Source organism: Tachypleus tridentatus, chromosome 5 (assembly GCF_004210375.1).
Source record: "Tachypleus tridentatus isolate NWPU-2018 chromosome 5, ASM421037v1, whole genome shotgun sequence".
Classification (NCBI taxonomy): Eukaryota; Metazoa; Arthropoda; class Merostomata; order Xiphosura; family Limulidae; genus Tachypleus; species Tachypleus tridentatus.
This window is the reverse complement of record NC_134829.1, coordinates 19,041,829-19,062,188: the sequence shown is the minus strand read 5'-3', so window position 1 is coordinate 19,062,188 and position 20,360 is coordinate 19,041,829. Positions and strand designations below refer to the sequence as shown.

General features: G+C 33.3%; 1 protein-coding gene and 1 long non-coding RNA gene across 3 annotated transcripts in view; one reads left to right on the top strand and one right to left on the bottom strand.

The window, feature by feature from the left end:
- LOC143250645 (uncharacterized) overlaps positions 1 to 20,360 on the bottom strand; it is a 69,876-nt gene that overhangs the window by 6,536 nt on the left and 42,980 nt on the right. For both annotated transcript variants that reach the window (XM_076501511.1, XM_076501510.1), the window contains exons 3-4: positions 19,442 to 19,594; positions 10,676 to 10,858 (exon numbers count right to left, since the gene is read on the bottom strand). In XM_076501511.1, coding sequence (XP_076357626.1) covers positions 10,676 to 10,858; positions 19,442 to 19,594 — 336 coding nt within the window. The remainder of the gene's footprint in view (positions 1 to 10,675; positions 10,859 to 19,441; positions 19,595 to 20,360) is intronic.
- Positions 1 to 20,360, top strand: part of LOC143250646 (uncharacterized) — a 101,258-nt gene that overhangs the window by 42,698 nt on the left and 38,200 nt on the right. The gene's annotated exons all lie outside the window — the stretch shown is intronic.

Below are 20,360 nucleotides of genomic sequence, written 5' to 3'. Positions count from 1 at the left end.
GCTAGATAGTAGATAGGGACAGTGGGAATCTCGATAATCCATTCATTAATGGATTTAAATGACAATTTCATTTAAATGCAAAATTATTAGCCTAATATTAATAACCTTTCAAGTTGCTCTGGGGCCTATTAGGCCCCACTTTTCGTAGGAGTGTTAAACCCTGTCGCTACAAGTTAAGGATGTTTGTTTTTGAATTTTATATTCTGCTAAATGTTTTGCATGTTCTTTGAAGTTATCGTAATTTAAACTAAACTGAATATCTACTGCATTGAGAACTCTGCATGAACTGAAGATGAATCATCTTGCGCTCACAAATAACATGGAAATAACTGGACACATAAGGCTCTACAAGATACTTCTTGAGAAGTGTGATTAGCAGTTTTATATTGGCAAACAGTAATGGATGTGAGTGTAAAGTTCAGATTCATTTTAAATATATTCAAGCAGTCTAAAAATGGCTATTGAGTTGATCAAGGAAGAGAGCTGAAATAAGCACTATTCTTTTTAGACCAATATTTAGCAAAACGAGTGCTATATGTTTTTGTATTGTGGTTGATTTCAATGATAAAGTAAATGAAACGTCAACAAGACTACATTTGATTTATTGGTACATGAACACCTATTAAAAATAAATAAAACGATATGGAGGTGCAGGCCTACTGGTTATACTAATTTCGAATGGTTTAAACACCACCTAGATATTGTTTTTTCTACAAATGTTATAAGTGGGAGGGGGGTAGTGTAATTTTAAAGTTTTGTGATTTGGTGATACGTATCTCAGATAAAATCCCAAACTTTCATGTTGTTTCAGAAGCCTTTCTAAGAATAGATAAAAAAGATGCTCTTGCTTGAAGAAAATTTTCCTGGTCAAAGTTTTGAGATGAATTAGATGATCACGCTGGAGAGATATTTGTGAGAACTGCATTGGGTAAGCAAGAGGAGAGTGTTTGATTCAAGAAACCAAGTGAGGAAAGTATTAACCATCCTTTCAAAAACCTTATAGATACAGTTAGTCAAAGTAATTGGACAGTAATCATAAGTTGCCCAGAGTAAATTGGCAATCACAGATGCGACAGACTCTGCTAGAGACTTGGTTGCCATGAAAGCAGTGGAAGAAAAAGAAATACTAAAAAGAAAAAAATTCCACAAGAATATTGGCAATGCTCTGCGCATCAGATACTTTCAGATCATTGGGGACTAAGATGGAAAAGGGACGAGAAATATACTTTACAATCTTTACAAGACTAACTTAAAACTGGTGGTAGAAGATAAGCTGGTAGAAAACTTAATCCCAGATTCCTTCTGGCTTTGGTGTTTGACCAGATGAGCAAGGGTGTGACCCTGCTGGAAATCGATGTAGTTGAAAAGAGTGTTACACCTGCAAAAGATAGCCCAGTTTTATTTTTATATTTCAATGCTTGCTGGCAGGCAAGAGTTAACCATGAACGAGGATATTGTGGAAAAAGTGATGAGACTATTGGAATGGAATGAACAGCCGCTTGAATTATCCAGTCAGTTACTGCCTCCACACAGTCATCAATAGATGGAGGACTAACAACAACAGAAACAAGTTCTGAGAGTGTTAAAAGAAAGCAAGTCACAATGCTCCAACTTCCATCATGGTACACAGGTCAGGTGGCAACAGTCGTGACCAGTCTTTTACTAAAATGGGTGAAAAATGATTACTGCTCATTAGATCACTATCAGTCCTTCAAGAAAAATAAGAAAAAGTGAAGAATAACAGATAGATACGTCAATATCAGTCAATAAACTTCTGACTTGGAGCACGAAATGAATAAAGAAACCATTACTGAAGAGTAAAATGTTGTGCTCCAAGAGCATACACTTCAGAAAACGATCCCTTCTATATATAATAGCATCATCCCAGACGGAATTGTCTATTAAAATCCTTCCAACATTAAGGTATTGTTGATCTTAAATCTCTCCTGGAGACAGGTAAATAGAACATAGAGTGATAGACCCGACACGACCAGATGATTAGGGTACTCGACTCGTAATCTAAGGGATACAGGTTCGAATCTCTGCACACCAAACATGTTCACCCTTTCAGCCGAGGGAGCGTTAGAACGTGACAATCAATATCACTATTCATAGGTAAAAGAGTAACCCAACAGTTGACTGTGAGTGGTAATGACTAGCTGCCTTGCTTCTATTCTTACACTGCTAAATTCGGAATGGCTAGTCCAGATAATCGTCGTGTATCCATGCAAGAAATTCAAAACAAACAACAAACATACAATAATAGCGTCACGCACTGTAAATGACCACAGCATCCAGGGGGATATGAAGTGGTATAGAGAATGTGTGAACATGCTAGTCATCCAGTAGTGCCACATCTCTATGTTATTCCTATATAAGGAAAACAGTCAAAACGTGACAGAATCAGAAAGCTGAAGGAATGTTTCTTGCAAAGGGAAACACATGGAATGAGAGGAACTGATTAGTACGAAAACCTGGATAGTTCTGTTGTGTCAGAGTGGCTAACTTTACTTAGAAGGAGAAGAACTAAGGAGAGAAGCCTTTTGCTCTCACCGTGAAGTTTTTCTTTAGCGGGGAAAGGTATATCGTCATTCATGCAACCTGCCCTAGAATCATCGGACAGGCCTTGGTTGGAAGAAGGAGACTCCAATGACTGAAGGTGGAACTAAATAATTGTGTTGTCCCTCAGGACCAAAGAAGAGATACAAGAGCAGTCACTGGAAGCAATGGTGGGGACAGAGACAGATGTAAATGCGGACTTGTTTATTTTTTCATCCACAGAAAGACAAAGACTCTTTACATGGTGGGAGAAATACCCTGTTGGATCCACAGAAGGATCTCTGTATATTTCCACTGTAACATAGAAATGGAGTTCAGCAGTATGTGCCCAAGATAGAGCTGAGAACATTTTCCAGGTCTCAGAATGAGAGATATTGTTCATGATACATAAACATTATGCATCTTTTATCCTCCTCTCATTTAGGGCAAGAACAAAAGTATGAAAAGTATAAAACGTTACAATTGATGCAACGAGGATTTAGTTGACACTGCATGTCAAAGAACCATATCAAGTTGCCTTAGAATGGGTTAGTAATATAGAGACGTACATTGCAGTTCGGATAACCTGCTTTAACAGTGGCAAGCAGACGTGGCGATGCAAAATTCAAAATCTGAAAACTGGTAGGCTGTATTATTACGTTTTTTTCAAGTGTAGATGTGTCAAACAGCTGAAACCCTTTGGCTGGAGGAACCATTGAGGTTACTTATTTGATCTTAGCCGAACAAGACCAGTTGATTAACCCTCAAACAGCCACACCAAGGCCATCTGCCTGTAAGATTTTAAGGCCAAAAGCATTTATTCTAATACCATAAATATAAACTAACCCATCAATGACACTCCTTAACCAGGATCATCTCCTTTCTTTCACTGGAGATCCTGCGCGGTAAACACGAGGGTGGATATTTAGATCCCACAGGAGGTAAACTGAAGATACAGAACCTTCTCTGGGAAGTCCCTCACCTTCTACAGGAATCAACCTCAAGGGGCTGGTTTATCAATCACTGAACTATCTAAAAATTGTCATAATCAAGCACAACATATTCTGTAAATATTCTTCTCTTAAAATTGATTAAATGTGGCATAAAACATGGGACACAACTTAATTTAATCACAGCCATAATGATCAGTTGATTGACACCAACAACTCTGAAAACTATCAAAAAAGTCAATTTATTCCTATACTAACTTTCATGAAATGTTCATTTCTTTGTTTGTTTGGTTCTGAATTTCGCGCAAAGCTACAGAAGGGCTATCTGCGCTAGCCGTCCTTAATTTAGCAGTATAAGACTAGAGGAAAGGCAGCTAGTCATCACCGCCAACTATTGGGCTACTCGTTTACCAACGAATAGTGGGATTTACTATCACTTATAACGCCCTCACGGCTGAAAGGGCGAGAATGTTTGGCGTCACGGAGATTCGAACCCGCGACTCTCGGATTACGAGTCCATCGCCCTCATGAAATGTCTGATATATACAGACATCATATGATTCCTCATTAGTCAATTTAATAAATGACACACCATTTTCATGAGCATCAATATCAACTTGTTCATTCCTCTCAGATTAAGAGCCTTTTCAGTGCATAGATATTTAAATTAAGAAAGCATTTGATCTACTCGCAGTTGTCACACGTCTAGGGTCACTGTTATCGGGTAGAAACTTTTCAGGCATGAACCACTCGAGACAGTTGATTGATTGTTTGGAACTAAGCACAAAGCCTCACAATGGATCATCTGTTCTTTGCTCACCACGGGTATCGGTTTCTGACAATGTAAGTCCGCAGACATACCGCTGTATCATTTGGGGCATTCCAGACACAGCCAAGTTTCTTATTTGCAGAAGCTGCATAATATAGTATTAACATTGATTATGAAGTCACTCTTCCACTACTGTTTTTGTTTTACAACATTTTTTGTATAAAACTACGTTATTAGAATGTAGTTCAAATGAAAGTTCATTAAAAATTGCATAATTCAGCTACTCCATATATTTCCGTATACATTGAATATTTCCAATTACAATATCAGGAGGTTTGAAATAATAACCAGTTACTTTCATGGTACACGTTATAAAATAAATTACGTCCAATTATATGCTTCACAGTCTTATCACTTATTCAATCAATTTATCAGAAAGAAATTAATATTGGCACAGTGTTTAAAACATCTGATTTTTAAAGCTGTTCTTTGATATCAATTGGTCCCTTCATATGTTTCAGATTATTGTTTTGCTTTAAAGGCAATCCCATCTGTGATGAACTGCATTAAAGTGTCATCTACTGGATAGATTTTTCTTATTAGTGAAGTAATCAATAATGACAAGCACATATCACTTACATTTATTATCTTTAGGTAGAAAACCTTTTAATTCCAGGTCTATTCTCAGCAAAGAAGATTTTTCAACTGTTTTTTGGAATTCTTAGATGTGAATGAATTTTCTTTCTTGATGCTATGTGGTATAATGTTTATCACATCTCAATTTTTATATTCGAATTCAGTTAGAAACTCAAGTATTCATATTCTAGATTAAATGTGACATACTGTGGTGCCATATAATCTCTACAGCATTGAAATTTCAAAGTATTTTTTGCCTAAGAACTTTAGGGATTACTAGATGCATATAAGATCGATATATGATTTTGTGGCTGATTATAGTAGTATAATAGATCATTCTGCATTCAAAGCTTTTATGTAAATTAGTATTCGATGACTAAACGTCATCTTACTGGAAGACAAGTAATGGCAATGTTATGGTTATATCCTTCAACTACTTTTGCTCAAGCTCATGATTAGATGTTTAAGGTATAAATCCAAAACTCGTATGGTCTCTTATCATATAATTCAGTATATTATTTATCCAGTAGTTCACACTGCTGCTGCTGAACATATATGTTTTCATTGTTTGCTGAAAAAACCCATAACATTTTCTATGTCTTTAATCTCGTTAGTGTTCAACATATAAAGGTGTTCACTTGGAATATTTTAATTCACCATACAATCATATTTTCTGCAACTCAAAGCTCACCAGTCATTACATTGACACACGGATCAATTGAATAGTGAACTACTGAACATATAAGTTGCAATTGTAATATTTGGCAAATATAATAAATATCACCAAAATTACGTGTTGTCATACATATCAGCATTCTGAAGTCAAAGAAATTCAGTAATTATATCAAAACAGATTTGAATACGAAAATTGTCAAGTCACATTACGGCACACAATATATAAATAAGATTGTAGCAAAGAATTGCATTTTGACATTTTGAGGCATGCTATGGGTAAGGTGACGCAACAAAAACATAACTTTTGACCTTAATATGTAATAGTTCTTTATGGTGGAAAAATGTCATCAACATGTGTTCAAATTGAAGCTTATAATTTCCGAGATAGATCTCTTGTATTTTTTACATTAGGAACCAAAGACATATGAATATATTTTAAGTACAAAAATAATTCAGGAAGAAACTTGCAACAAGTATCATTCCAACAATGGCAAGCAAACTGTAGAATCTTTTAATATAGAGGATTCAACAGCAGACATATTAATAACAAAATCCGCTCATTTGCCCCAAACAATAGTATATAACTTAATCAAGAAGGATGCCTGTCTGGAAAAATTACACAAGCCACATGTACACAAATTCCTTTAGTAATATAATTTTTCATGTATTGTATACCTCAATAACGTAAAGAATGAAATGAGTATTTATACTATACAATATAAAGACAAATTCCTGTGTATTGAGATTGTTGAAAGGATACCTGGAAAAAGTAGCATTCATACACCAGATAGCTTACGAAAACCAAGTAGCATTCATACACCAGATAGTTTACAAAAAACAAGCAGAGCTTACAAATTTAGATAGAGCAGGCATGTCCAGACACGGTGACATGCACCCATAATGTCGTGGTTGGGCTACAAAGTGTTTAAATATAATATATTAAGTTTCTGTATTTGTTTGTAGCTTACACACATGATCACACTTACTCCATCTCTGACAATGGTGTTCCACTATCACGAGCATCGTAAATCAACTGTGAATAAATAGTTTTGATGCAGATAAACCAATATTTGCATAATCAGTGATGACCAGAAAACCCACTTGTAGAGAAAAATATACATGCAAAAACGGCTTGTTTGGGTTCAGAAAATTTTTATGTAGAGGAGCGCACAACGTTTCGACTTTCTTCTGGAATACCAGTTAACATTAATCTGTTTATCCAATGTGCATTAAAACCTCAGTAAATACAGGAAATGGTGTCGCTTTATTTGAGAACATTTGCCACAAACTGTTAATGTTGTTTTAAAGTTAAGCACAAAACTACACAATGAGTTATCTGTGCTCTGCCCACCACGGGTATCGAAACCCGGATTCTAGAGTTTTACGTTCATAGAAATACCGCTGTGCCACTAGGGGCATAAAATATTGCAAGGATACTGTAAAGTGAAAGAAGTATAAGTATCATTTGATCTCAGGATGGATTTGACCCTTAACCATTGTAATATTTACAAAATCAATGGATTCTTGTTTTTTCTATTATATGACTGAGATAATTCATTCTATGCACATTAAAACAGTTTCTTTGTTCCTGTTTTGCACATATTTCTTTTTTATAGTGAAATATAATTTTTAGGCTCTTAATGGTAGCTTCGAACACCTGACGAGATACAGTAAGAATATCATTCACATGAATGAAACAACTCTCACATTCCAGACTTCTCGATATATGCTTAACCAATATTTCGAAAGTGGCAAGTGCGTTACGAAGGCCAAGTGGCGTAAAACATGAAACAGAATTTGTTGGAGTTATTTTTGAATACTGAAGGCAACCTTAGGTCTACTTTATTTGTAGAATTCAACTTGATAATAGTGGACACCAGAACTAAGATATTAAACTAAAGAGCATCTTCCAGTGCACACAGATATTTTATCTGTTTGGAGTATATAGGGGAACTAATATACACTATTGTGATCACCATGCTTTTCTTCTTTTTGTTTGAGTTTTTTTACAAATCTGTCTCTCTTTTTGAAGTGATAGATTAGAGAGAAAGCAGGTAGTCAACACCACACACTGTAAACAGTGGTATTTACCATCGCATTACAACATACGTACATACAGCTGAGAGAACAAACATATTCGCCAACATATTTCGATCTCGCGACCCACAGATTGTTAGTTGAGTACCCTAACCATTAAGCCATGCCAATACCATTTCCCATGCGGTACTTTAGCTTTACTTATTTCTTCTTATCAGCTGATCACTCGTTCTTTAAGTATTACAATAATTCATCTGTTAACATTCTCTTGTATTATCTCTGGTGCTCCAAGCTGACAGCATTTCAAAAATATGGAGAGATGTGCATATACAGTGGCTATCATCGAGACATGCAGAGATAAGTCTCATCATAGTGCCCTGAGGTTGCCTCAGCCATTGCAAATGTTTTTAGGATAATACCATTTCACTGAAACAACCTATAGTATTCCTGAACAACGAAAGAGATGAAATGCTTGGATGCATCTCCTTGCAATAGCATGATCGTTTTTGAGTAATACCTACTGTTCTTGTCTTCAAGGCCCCAGGCAAGTTTTGTCATTGCCAGTTGTTTTCAAAATACCCAGACTGTCTATTTACATCATGTCCCATAACTGATGTCTATTACCTCTGTATGCTGGAGTGGGAGGTCAAGTTGCATAACATTAAAGGTCTAGATTTACATAACCACTACATACAGAACCAAACAGCAATAAATAGTCAAAAGAAACAAAGGGTGACATTTGAAATAAACTCTTCAATAATAATTTGATTTCCTGAAACCAAAATGTTTCCGAGTAATGTAGTCTTTGGAATTCTTAAGTTAAAATGGATACAAAGGAAAATGAAAAATATAATTTAATATTAAATTTGTTTTATTTCACATTAGCTGTGATTTGCTTTTATTTCCACTTACTGTTCTGTAGCACAAATGTTACATTTTGGAGACCTTCTATTGCTTTTACTTAAAAGGTATTCTAGATGCTACAGTAGAAAGAAAAATATGCATGTTCATTGCATTTAGACGAAAAGGCATTATTAATTCCACACTTCTTATCAAACCTGAGTGCCAGTACAGCATCCAACAATCTCATATAATACAACAGCTGTCATTTTCCTCAGATTAAGTTTTAAGGAATTCTACCTTTCCAGCAAAACTAGTCTGTAAAAATATCTGCATGACCTATTTAGGTGCATAGTAGGCATAGCTCTCTTGAATAATCAGTGTAATATATGCATTCGTTCAAAATGTAATTGTAGCAGAGTAAAGATGACTATTGTAGGATACCAGGATGGAAACTAAATTCAAGTCATAGATACAAAACATCTGAACAATAAACCTAGATACACCTAATTAATGATCTATTTAATTTCTAAGTGATATTAGAGCATAACCTGATTTTTGTAGTTTGCCACAATCCTTATGGAATTAAATGGCAAAGTCCCTGTTGAAGGAACTGTCCTTAATATTACGACATCAGGAAGTTTGTGGAACCAAAATAAAACATTGATAAAACATGTCAGCACAGAGAAGTCGAAGCATATTTCCAAAACAAATCACTCACTTCTAGTTACTTGCTGTCCATATTTTTCTAAGTACAGCTGAAGCCAAATCTTCCTAAGATAAATAAGGTTTAGACTGTTTTCTATTTTATATGTCGGATCTTGTAAAGCTCTTATTATATGGCACACTCAAAAATAGTGTGAACTTGACCACTGTTGAAGTGATGGATAAGCATTATAATTGTAGCATTCTTCCCTCATTCTACCCCCAATAGTTGGTCATTACAATTTATTTATTGTGGATGATATATTTCTTTTCACTCCCACTATTGATATACTTTGAAAAGCCAGTCAAATAACCGTTTGTTTTATTCCAAACCTCTAAAAATATATCCAGCCTCAATAATGCTTCTCGAAGTATGTGACTGACTAACCATCGCAAATTTACATTTCCCAGCACATCGGATAATCAAGCCATTAGCTTCTTCTTCCTTTGTCCATAATACCATTTAGTTTGAGGAAGACTGCTACTAGGGTATTTTGTATTAGTCATGAATTTTATACTCGGGCGGCTGGTTCTTTCAGTAACTCTAAAAGGTGAGCATATTCAGTGATGAGAATTTGAGAATGAAACTCAAGCCTATCTGATCAAACTATTATTTTAATGGTGGTGAATGTAGTGTTTAACACAGTGAGCGGTCAGTGTTTATTTTGCACGTTACTAGTAGTGTCTCTAGTATATTTTCCTGAAAGTTTACAGAAGTGTTGTAACTGTTCAAGTAGTTTTCTTGAACACGTGAGTATTTTTACGTGTTGTGTGTGTGTGTTTCTATTATAGCAAAGCAACATCGGGCTATCTGCTGAGCCCACCGAGGGGAATCAAACCCCTGATTTTGGCATTGTAAATCCGTAGACTTACCGCTGTACTAGGGGCTTTATGTGTTGGTGCTCAACACGTTCTGTTATTAATTTCAAGTTTTTCTCTCTCTGCGAAAACGTGCTTACAAGATCAGTACAAAAGTTGATATTATTGATAGAAATGTTGTCACATTGCGAATTACTATTAATTCTGTTCATGAAAACAAAACTGATCGTGTTTGTGTACATATATATATACTGTTCACTTGAATTATTAATATACATTGTTACTTAAGTATGGAAGCACATTATGCCATTATCGTAAAAGTTTGGCAAACAACGATTTATAAGCATAAGCCAGATCTGGCTATCTGCTGTGTCCACCAGAGGGAACAGAACACCGGATTTTAGCTTTGCGAGTCCGAAAGCTTACTACTTTTCCACCACTTATAAATCGTTATTTGCCATTCTATTATAATACGTATTGTTCTTCCTACATGGATTAGTGAATTAGTAGATTTTCTACAATACATTGTGTAATCTATCTGTGACCAATTACAGAATTGGTAGCAAAACTAATTTAAGAGAAAGAAATTGTAAAACCTTAATACGTAATATAACTTTATAAGTCTACCTGGAGTACAAAGCTGTTTGAAATGTTTAATGAAATATAATTATCAAAGTATAAAAATAATAGTTCAGCACTCTCTTACCTGCGGTTAACGGTATTGAATTGGATGAATGGTGAAGGTTTCCTGGTAATGCGTCATCGGTTACGTTGTTCACGTATGACACTGGGAAAATGGATCTTTGCATCGAGGACGACGATGTAAAATAAGGTGGATAAGGCAAAGCGTACGGATTCCAATGATGTTCAGAGTCAGTCAGATGTGAACCTTGATCGAAGTTCATGAAACGTTAAAGAAACACAGTAATGTGCACCAAATTTTAATTAAAAGTTCGTCGAGAAAATCGGAAAATTTGTAAGTTTATGTTGTTTATTTTATTCGAAACTGAAAAGCATTTCAAGTAGCATTTAAAATATTTATTTTAATAAAGCATGTTAAAAATGATTCAAAACCAGTATTGGAAAATTGCTCTTCAGTCATATTTTTATTGGCTATTAAAATCTGTTAACACAATAAATAATATAAAAATATTATTTCAATACAATGAAATACAAAAAATTATTTTTGTTAATAACAACTCTACACAGTTTTGTTTCTGCCCATTTCCAGTATTGAAACACCAGTTTTAGAGTTATGATCCCTCAGATATTAACACTCACTCACTGAAGTAGCTATGAGCAAATAGCTCTTTTACAGAATATTTCGGAAATTAAGTTGAGACAATTTTTTTCCTTATGAACACCACATTGGTGTTGTTGTTGTATTAAACTAAGCACAAGGCTGTATTCTGCCCATCATGGGTATCGAAACCCGGTTTTTAGCATCTTAAGTCAGGATACATACTGCTGTGTCACTGGAGAGGCAGGAGCCATAAAAATAAAAAAAAGTCTAACTATGTTATTTATTTACTGCATGTTTTTCATTTTAAACAATTAACTTACTTTTTTTTCTATTATCTTATGTTTCAGTGAAGTGTAAGAAATATTATTATTCTACATTTTTTAATTGTTTTAAGATGAAAAGTGGTTTGTGCTGCATAATGTTTATCAAAACAAAAAATGAAATTTTAAATTTTCTAATATGATCGTAAAAATACTTTAAAAGGTGTCATAGCTCAATATTGGGTAGAGAGCCTTTAATAAAGTGTTTAGTCTGTCTACATAATTGTCATATATTTTTTATCTTTAAACTTACTGAGCAAAAAAGTTAAAAGAATTGATGAAATAATAGTCTGTTATAATGACTTACATTTTGTAAATGCTAATGTACCTTAGATAAAAACATTATTGTTAATTAAATATTTAAAAATTTCTGAGGTTTTTAAACACATTTTAGCTGTATGATTCGGAAAGTTTAAGTGTTTGATTAAGTAAATTAAATACGAATATCCCTTAGGAAATACAAATTGGTAGTGTATACAGCAGGCACTTTGTTGCTTAAAATATACTGCTAAACTGCAACTATAATAAACAAGTTTATTAATTTAAAATAAAATCACTTGTTTCAATATGTACAGTAGTAAATATATAGAAACCATGTTATAAATTAATTCCACTCTTTAAATAACCACACTTGGATGAAGAATTAGAATTTGTTAAATTATGTTTTCTTCCACACTGCACTTCAATAAATATGAGATAATATAATTCTAATAGCTATTTATACGGCATTTATTGTTCGTATAATTTGAAATCCCGAGACAATCCCGAGTAAGAAGTATTTTTTACGTATTTTAAGATCTTTTAAAAATACTATAAATAAGCTCAAGTATCTCTACCTTTAATATATAGTTATCTATCTTCGGTCTCATAAGATGAGAAGAAGTTTGAATGATGGTTTGTAATTAAGTAATAAGATGATGGTCGTGAATTTGAATCCCTGTCACCAAACATGCTCACTCTACCAGCCTTGAAGTCGTTTTAATGTTACAATCACTTCTTGTATTTGTTGCTGAAAGAATATCCCAATAGTTATAGATGGATGGTGTTGACTAGCTACATTCTAACTGGACGATCATTGCTAAATTAGGGACGGTTAGCGCAAATAGCTCTCTTTTTCGATTTTCTTTTCTGTTATGACGATTTGATAATTTCTAAACCTGCATATTTATATTCTTATGTGATTAATTACTTTTCAATAGAGCCTCAAGTTGTATTACAATAACCATGGTTTAGATATACCGAAGGATTCAATATAAATTACAGTATACAAATAGAAGTGCCTAATGTTGACAAAATTACGGACAACATTCATGTTCATACTACTCTTGATAACTTAAAAGAGCAAAATGTTATAGCTAAGCCGCTATCAACTGAACGAACAACATATTTATATTTTGGATATATTCTATTAAAAATATTTTTCCATAGAACAGAACCGGTGAAAAGTGCCATTGAAAATATGACGCTAACTACAACATCTGCAATGTTGGTGTTTTCAATTTCAAATTGGTCAAAGTTTGACAGTTCTTCTCTGAATCAACTTATTGAAGAAGTTTCGTGTGACTGAACAAAGCACTCAGTAATGGAGATCCCGTTCCTCTTTCATAAAGTTTTTGCATCTGAGAAACTTATATTTGACCAGAAAAACCGTACGTAGCATCTGTTCACTTTTCAACACATCAATCAGTGTAACACGTCTCTCTTCTCTTGGTGAGCTGAGCTTCAGTTTGAAAAAGATTGAGAAATGTTCTGTGAGATTTAGATCAAGGTCTACTGCTGGTCACTTCTAGAAAAATAATGTTTCTTGTTAAAGTTACTTATTGATAACATTGGTACACCAGCCTTCATAAAGATAGTCTAGTCCGATTTTAACCACTAAAGTTCGTATCACTGATGCCAAACCAACTCACTATATCGTCAGATAATAAATTCGTCTGCCCTGGAATATACATTTTTGTACGCAAGTTTATTCACATATCATAACTGCATTTCTAAACCATAACTACACACACACTTAACTGGTTGTTTTCAGTTATATTTACTTGATATGTGGTATTCCAGACCTTAGAATGTTTCCCAAAATAACAAAAGATTGAAGGGCTTTCACCCCAACTACAGTAAATGTAGAAGAGAGAATAATTAACAACTTACTATATATATAGTGGTTTTTAGGTCATGCTGGTCCTTCTTACTTAGATATATTAGCTTATCACAAACAGGCAAAATTAGATTTAAACATTTTTATCTTCCAAAGCGACTGCATGCAATCATAGAAGGTCAACTGGCTGGTCACAATAACTGTATAGACTAATTAGAAAAGAGAGACATAAAAACTTCAGAAAAAGGTACAGAGATGACAAAACTCGTAACAATGTCCGATAAAGATCAATAATAGCCTCATAAGTAAAATACAGAATGAAAGGAAAATGAACTAAAAACTATAATAATTTCACGTAAAATAAAATAAATAAATATATAATAAGAATATTATCCATTTAGAACATTCGAACAATAAAGTCATCTGTCATTTTGATTAAAAAGTTAGCACACAGGATCATATACACAAGTTGTAATGGTTTTTAAACCATTCCCGAAACTTGAATGCTTTCGAAGAGTTCACTATTAATAAGAAAAATAGAGTACTGCTCGAGATCTGTCTACCATTGGTAAAGATATGAACCATTGGCTGACATTTGAAGAGGCAAGCAATAAGTGTCGTTTCTATCAGTTCTGATGATATTAATAAAAGTTCAAATGAGCTGAAACGTCTTCTTACCATTAAACAAACCAATAAAGTCAGCTCATTTTAGCTGTTAATAATGTTTGTATCTCCTCTTCTGAAGTCTCTAGTGAGACCAATGAACTGAAGTTTTCGATTCCACGTGCTGTACAGATAACTAGCTTCTGTGACCTTGTGCATGTTTTCTAGAAGAAAATCTAAGTTGCTTCCCCAGAATCCCACTGGATATATTAAAATAAGTTACCACTTATCTCTGTGTATACCGGGTTTCCAACGCATGTATGTATCTACTTCCCATGAAATCCTTTTCGTCTATCAGGTAATAATGTTTTATTATAAATTATTCAGAAATGAACTACATTTTAGGCAGTGAATAAAGGAGTAAATTAGCAAATGGTGATATTCTTTTAATAAAACGAGTATAGCACCACTCCTGGTTGAGCACTAGGCTTAAGTACTTTGAAATCACAGTTCTTTCGCTTAAGAAAGTGAATCATGTAAGTAACTAAATGTATATTGATATCTGAAAAGACACTTAACGCCACGTTAAGAATTTCCTGTTTAATGTTTGTTGTAGTGTACTTTCAATACGTATTTCACTACTGACGTAGATCATTACGGATTTCTCTTGTTTATTCTTTACACTCAGTGGACTGATATTCGAAATGTTTTTTACACATTTTGTATTCACCCGACAAATTTATTTGCATGATTAGGTTTAATCTTTGGAAAACAAAAACAAAAAAAAACATAAACTTTAAATGAGAGTAGTGATACGAATAAATATGCTTGGCTAATGTTAAATAGCCAAACCTTTACTTATGTCAGTAAAAAGTCACTACTTATGATTTACCTTAACTCTCCAATTATGTAGCTGAATTAACAGAACGTAAATGAATAACAAGTAAATTGGCTTTATAAGATTGGTACGTTTGAGATCAAAAGACATTTCTCTAACGTACCTTCTAATTCAGATTCATATCCACAATTAAACTGATTTGTTTAGTCACAACAACGAAATCTGGCTGTGGATGAATAATTCGATGAAGCTATGGATACTGATCATAAAAAAAACTAGTGAATTCGGTATCGTAACTTAAATGTAGAAACTCTTCTTTATCGATTTGTAAGACAAATTATATTAATATCAAACATTTTAACCATTTTTTAATTTGCTTTGTATGGGCTGATGTATGAGCCCATTCTTTCCAGTTAGTTCAAATTAACATGTTGGATATTAATTTCACTCTTGCAGTATTAACGTTACATAAAGGTACTATAGAAACTATACATACATAAATATACATATGTATATAATTTCATCAAAAACTAAACAGTTATGTACATCTTATGTTTTTAGTATTACAAACAGAAATTTCAAATCTTATGAATAATCAATATATTTAGCTTTAGGTTATGAAGACAAAAACTACACTATTCAGGCTAAAACAAAAAAAAGCTAAAATACAAGCTCAAAAATTAATGTGTTTTTCCAAACATATCCTATTATAATAAATTTGTTTGTTTATTTTGAATTTCGCGCAAAGCCACATAAGTGCAATTTGACATAACCGTCTGTCATTCAGCAGTGTATGACTAGAAGAAATTCAACTAGTTAACACTACCCACTGCCAACTCTTGGGCTACTCTTTTACCAACGAATAATGGGATTGACTGTCACGTTATAACGTTCTCATGGCTAAAAGGGCGAGCATGATTGGTGTGACAGTGATTCGAATCTATGACCCTCAGACTTCGAGTTAAGCGCCCTAACCACTTGACCATGCTGGGTCTAGTGTAATAAGGTTTAGTTCTTTGACTCCAACAACGTATTTGCCTATTACTCATGCTAGCAAACACCTGGAGACTATGGGCGTCTTTTTTGATAGATTACAAACGCATTATTTGCTCGATTGCATTAACATCCCCCAAAAAAATGCTTATCAATTCTCAGCAAACCACATATCCTATAATAGCTTCATAGAAGTGATTATTCCAAGAATCCGTACTAGCTTACTGCATAAGCACAGATTCTGCAAAGCTAGGAATTTTCATTATGGTTGATTGACCACAAAACGATCTCCTAGGAATTTATTTCATTATTAAGTAGCACTGATTACATATAGTTTTCCTTGAGCAGGTTGTCTTTTAATCTCTAACCTAGTTGATGAATCATGCATTTTTTATGACTTGATAATCAAAATTAGGTTATAGGTCCGTCTAGACGGAGATGATAGATTTCATACCGCCTTAAGGCTTTTGTCATTTGCCTATTCCACTGAGGAAAAAGATTAGACGAGAAGCGATTTTTCATATGTCAGTCACAGAAAATTAAAAAGTGTCTTATTTGTTTCTAAGAAACTTCAGCACTTGGTTGCTGTATTTCTGCATACGTGTTATAGTCTCCAAATATAAGATAACCTAAAATTTTTAAGGCTTGCTCAGAAGGGCAATTTTTCAAAAGTTATGTCTTTATTAGAAAGATGAATACTGCACGTTATTTTAAATATTATGTAAATTGTTATTAAATGTTTTAAAACATAAGATTCAAAATTAACGTTCTTGTTTAATTTTTCAAGAAGTAATTATTGCTGACGTCTTTTATGGATCATTTTCGACAAACTAATCATTTGGTGTTATTTCTAAAAGTTGCATGTTTACAGTAGAAATCTATTGTATAAACAGCACATCATGTAAACATTTCCTTTGAACTTGATGGCCGATTTTTGTTTTCACTTTCACTTTAGTAATGGTATCAGTAAAGCTTATTCTTACTAACAAATGAGGGAAGTTAATATCTTCAAAGTACATAAGTTAAAACTAATCTCCTTTAATAGAAATTAACAACTTTATATATTTAATAAACACTTTAAAGGTCGTTCTTCAACATAAATTCGTGTTTGTGATTTCAAGAACAGAAAACTGACACATTTCAAAGGAAGTTGAAAAATATTAATATGAACGGAAATAACAGATTCACTTTAACATAAACGTTAACAATTAAAGTCGACTTACTTGAATGTAAACATTAAATGTTCACATAGCTCATTGGAAATAACACTCTTTGTCTCATTTTAAGAAACATTAAGAGCTTATCCATTTTAATAAGAAACAACAAAACTAGATAATTTTCGTAGAATATTAAATATGCCAGTCAATGTCAATTATTAACCACATTGATCGTTTATCTAACTTCGGATACAAATTTTATAGTTTGAATATTTTAATAAATACAACTAAAAGTTGATATATGATATGGGTAACGTGAGGAGTGGGTATAATGAGCTTCAAGTTGTTCAATAAAATTGAAACGTTACACACGATACCCTTTAGAATAGTCAATAAAATTGAAACGTTACACACCACGCCCATTACAATAGTCAATAAAATTGAAACGTTAGACACGACACCCTTTAAAATAGTCAATAAACTTGAAACGTTAGACACAACACCCTTTAGAATAGTCAATAAAACTTAAATGTTAGTCACGACACCCCTTAAAATAGTCAATAAAATTGAAACGTCTGATACCACATCCTTTAAAATAATCAATAGAATTGAAACATTACACAATACACCCCTTAAAATAATCAATAGAATTGAAACGTTAGACACGACACCCTTTAAAATAGTCAATAAAATTAGAAATGTTAGAACCTCACAACGTTTAAGATAATAAGTACTAAAAGAAACGTCAGGAGTTTATAGACTTCAGTGTTTGGCTTATTTTAATCGAAATGTTAAAATTCCACCCAGTTCAATAAGAAAATTACGCAGTGAATCACTTCAACATAATAACATAACAAGTAATCAACTTCAACTGAAACCTTGGAAACACACTTGCTTTTGTTTGTTTTTAAGTAACTGTGTGATGAGTCATTTTGTTAAAATCTTAGAAAAGCGATCTATTTAAAATAAATTATCATTTGTCTTTATAGAAACGATCAAATAAATTGAAAAGAATGCACTTTTAAAAGTTGCCCCAGTTTGATAAAAACTCTTACTATTCAGCACAATATTAATGTTAAAATCCTACCTACTTCATACAATATTTATTCCAAACAGCCCGATTCTGTCAATAAGAGTGCTATTGAAATATCTGTAGTCTTTATTTTCACCACAAAACAAGAATACGTCTTGAATCTATCGTTCAGTGAAGATATTCAAGAGTAACTTGTTCTATGAAATACTTTGGAGTTTAATGTAGAACGACAGAAATCTCAATAAATGCACTATCGAAAGGTCACTCGACGGGCCAGCGGTAAGTTTAAGGATTTATAAAGCTAAAATCCGGCGTTCAATTCCCCATGATAGAGTATATCAAATAGGCTTATACCCGACCAACCATAATAAGCAACAAAACACTACTACTAAATGGTAAATCCCTTAAGGTATCAATCTTTCTAATGCTGAATTGAAACCCAAGAATAATGAAAAATCACGTGTATTTTGTTTCATATTCATCACTAGAACACCGAAATACAAAGAAAGGCTTAAGTTTTAAACGTCTGAGTACGAGAAAGTATTGGAAACATTTTACTTAACTATAATCCAACTAGAATAAAAATAATTAACTGATGCACATTAATAAAATCTATGCATACTCGGTCAAAAACAAACATAACGGAATTACAACGTCCATCCACGTGGGTTAATTGTGTTACAACAAAAACTAAATTATATCTTATCGCGTTCAGTTAATTCTTTATTCAAAATGGAAATTAATCTCATATGTAGTCGTCCGTAGGAAGCAGCTTCCTATTCGAAGAACTGACAGCACTGATAAAAAATAATACTAAGTTTATAAAACAAAATAATCACAAGACAGACAGGGAAGAAGCAATAACAAAATGTCTTTGCTATTATATCAACACGACCACTAGTGGCACAGTGGAATATCTGCGGACTTACGACACTAGAAACCTGGTTTCGATATCCGTGGTAAGCAAAGCACAAAGAGGGCATTGTGTCGCTTTGCGCTTAGCAGCAAACAAGCACTAATATATATATATATTACACGTTTATATAGTGATATATATATATATTAGTGTTTGTATGTATATATATATATACACCAAAATATCTTGGAATATCTAAGTAAAATGTATCCAGTAGATTTATGTCATTTTCTTTCAGAAGAGAGAATTAGTGAGTCTTACACTGCTTTACCTGTGGGGGCACCTGGTACTCCTGGCATTCTTCGAGATAACTCTAATGTCCATTGTTCAGTAGCTTTGCGCCTCAAGTGTTCCCACTCTCGAAGGGGGTCAAGAAAAGTGGGCCACTGGTTAAAAGTAGCCAAGGCCCGACGCTGTTGTTGTCCTGAAATAAACAACGAACACATCAATACAGCTTCTACCAAGATAAATGTAACCTAAATATATCTAAGACATTTTTAATTATTCTAAACGTAGAAGATAATAAGGTTCCCAAAGTTACCCAAACTTTTATTTCTTCGTCTCTAATATTTCTATGCTAAACTTACAATGTAGAATATTTTCACGAAGAATGAAAACTCATATTCTAAATAGTTTAACCATGAAATCTATATTATATGATATTATGATGCTACCTTGCTTTCAACGATGCTATTAAAGTAGGCTAAAGTTAAAACTGAAGTAGGAGAATAGGTTAGAATATTTGGTGTTTGAATATTTTATTTTGTGTTCTTAGTGAAAGATAGATCATAGATTTTTTTTAAGTTGTGAAATAAGGTGTAGGAGAAAAAATCATTCGCTGCTCACTTTTTGTCGCTTTTCAACCAACAAAAATTCTTATGCGAAACGCGGGTTATAAAAATAGTAAAAACACAATAAAATAAATATCTGACTCATTCTCAAAATGCTTTTATACAACTTATGAAGCTCATCAGAAGGTGGGATTTCCGAGTAGATGTTGCTGGTCGATGTTGTTTTTTTCGTAGATTTACAAACTTAATATTACAGCCTCGAGGTTAAGAAACAAAACATGACTTCTACGAGTAAAGAAGTTTCGGGTAAGTACAGTGCACTGACATTACAACACCACCATATTCAGCAACAGACCAAGTTTAATAGCGAGTAAAATGTAAGTACAGAAAAGTAATAAA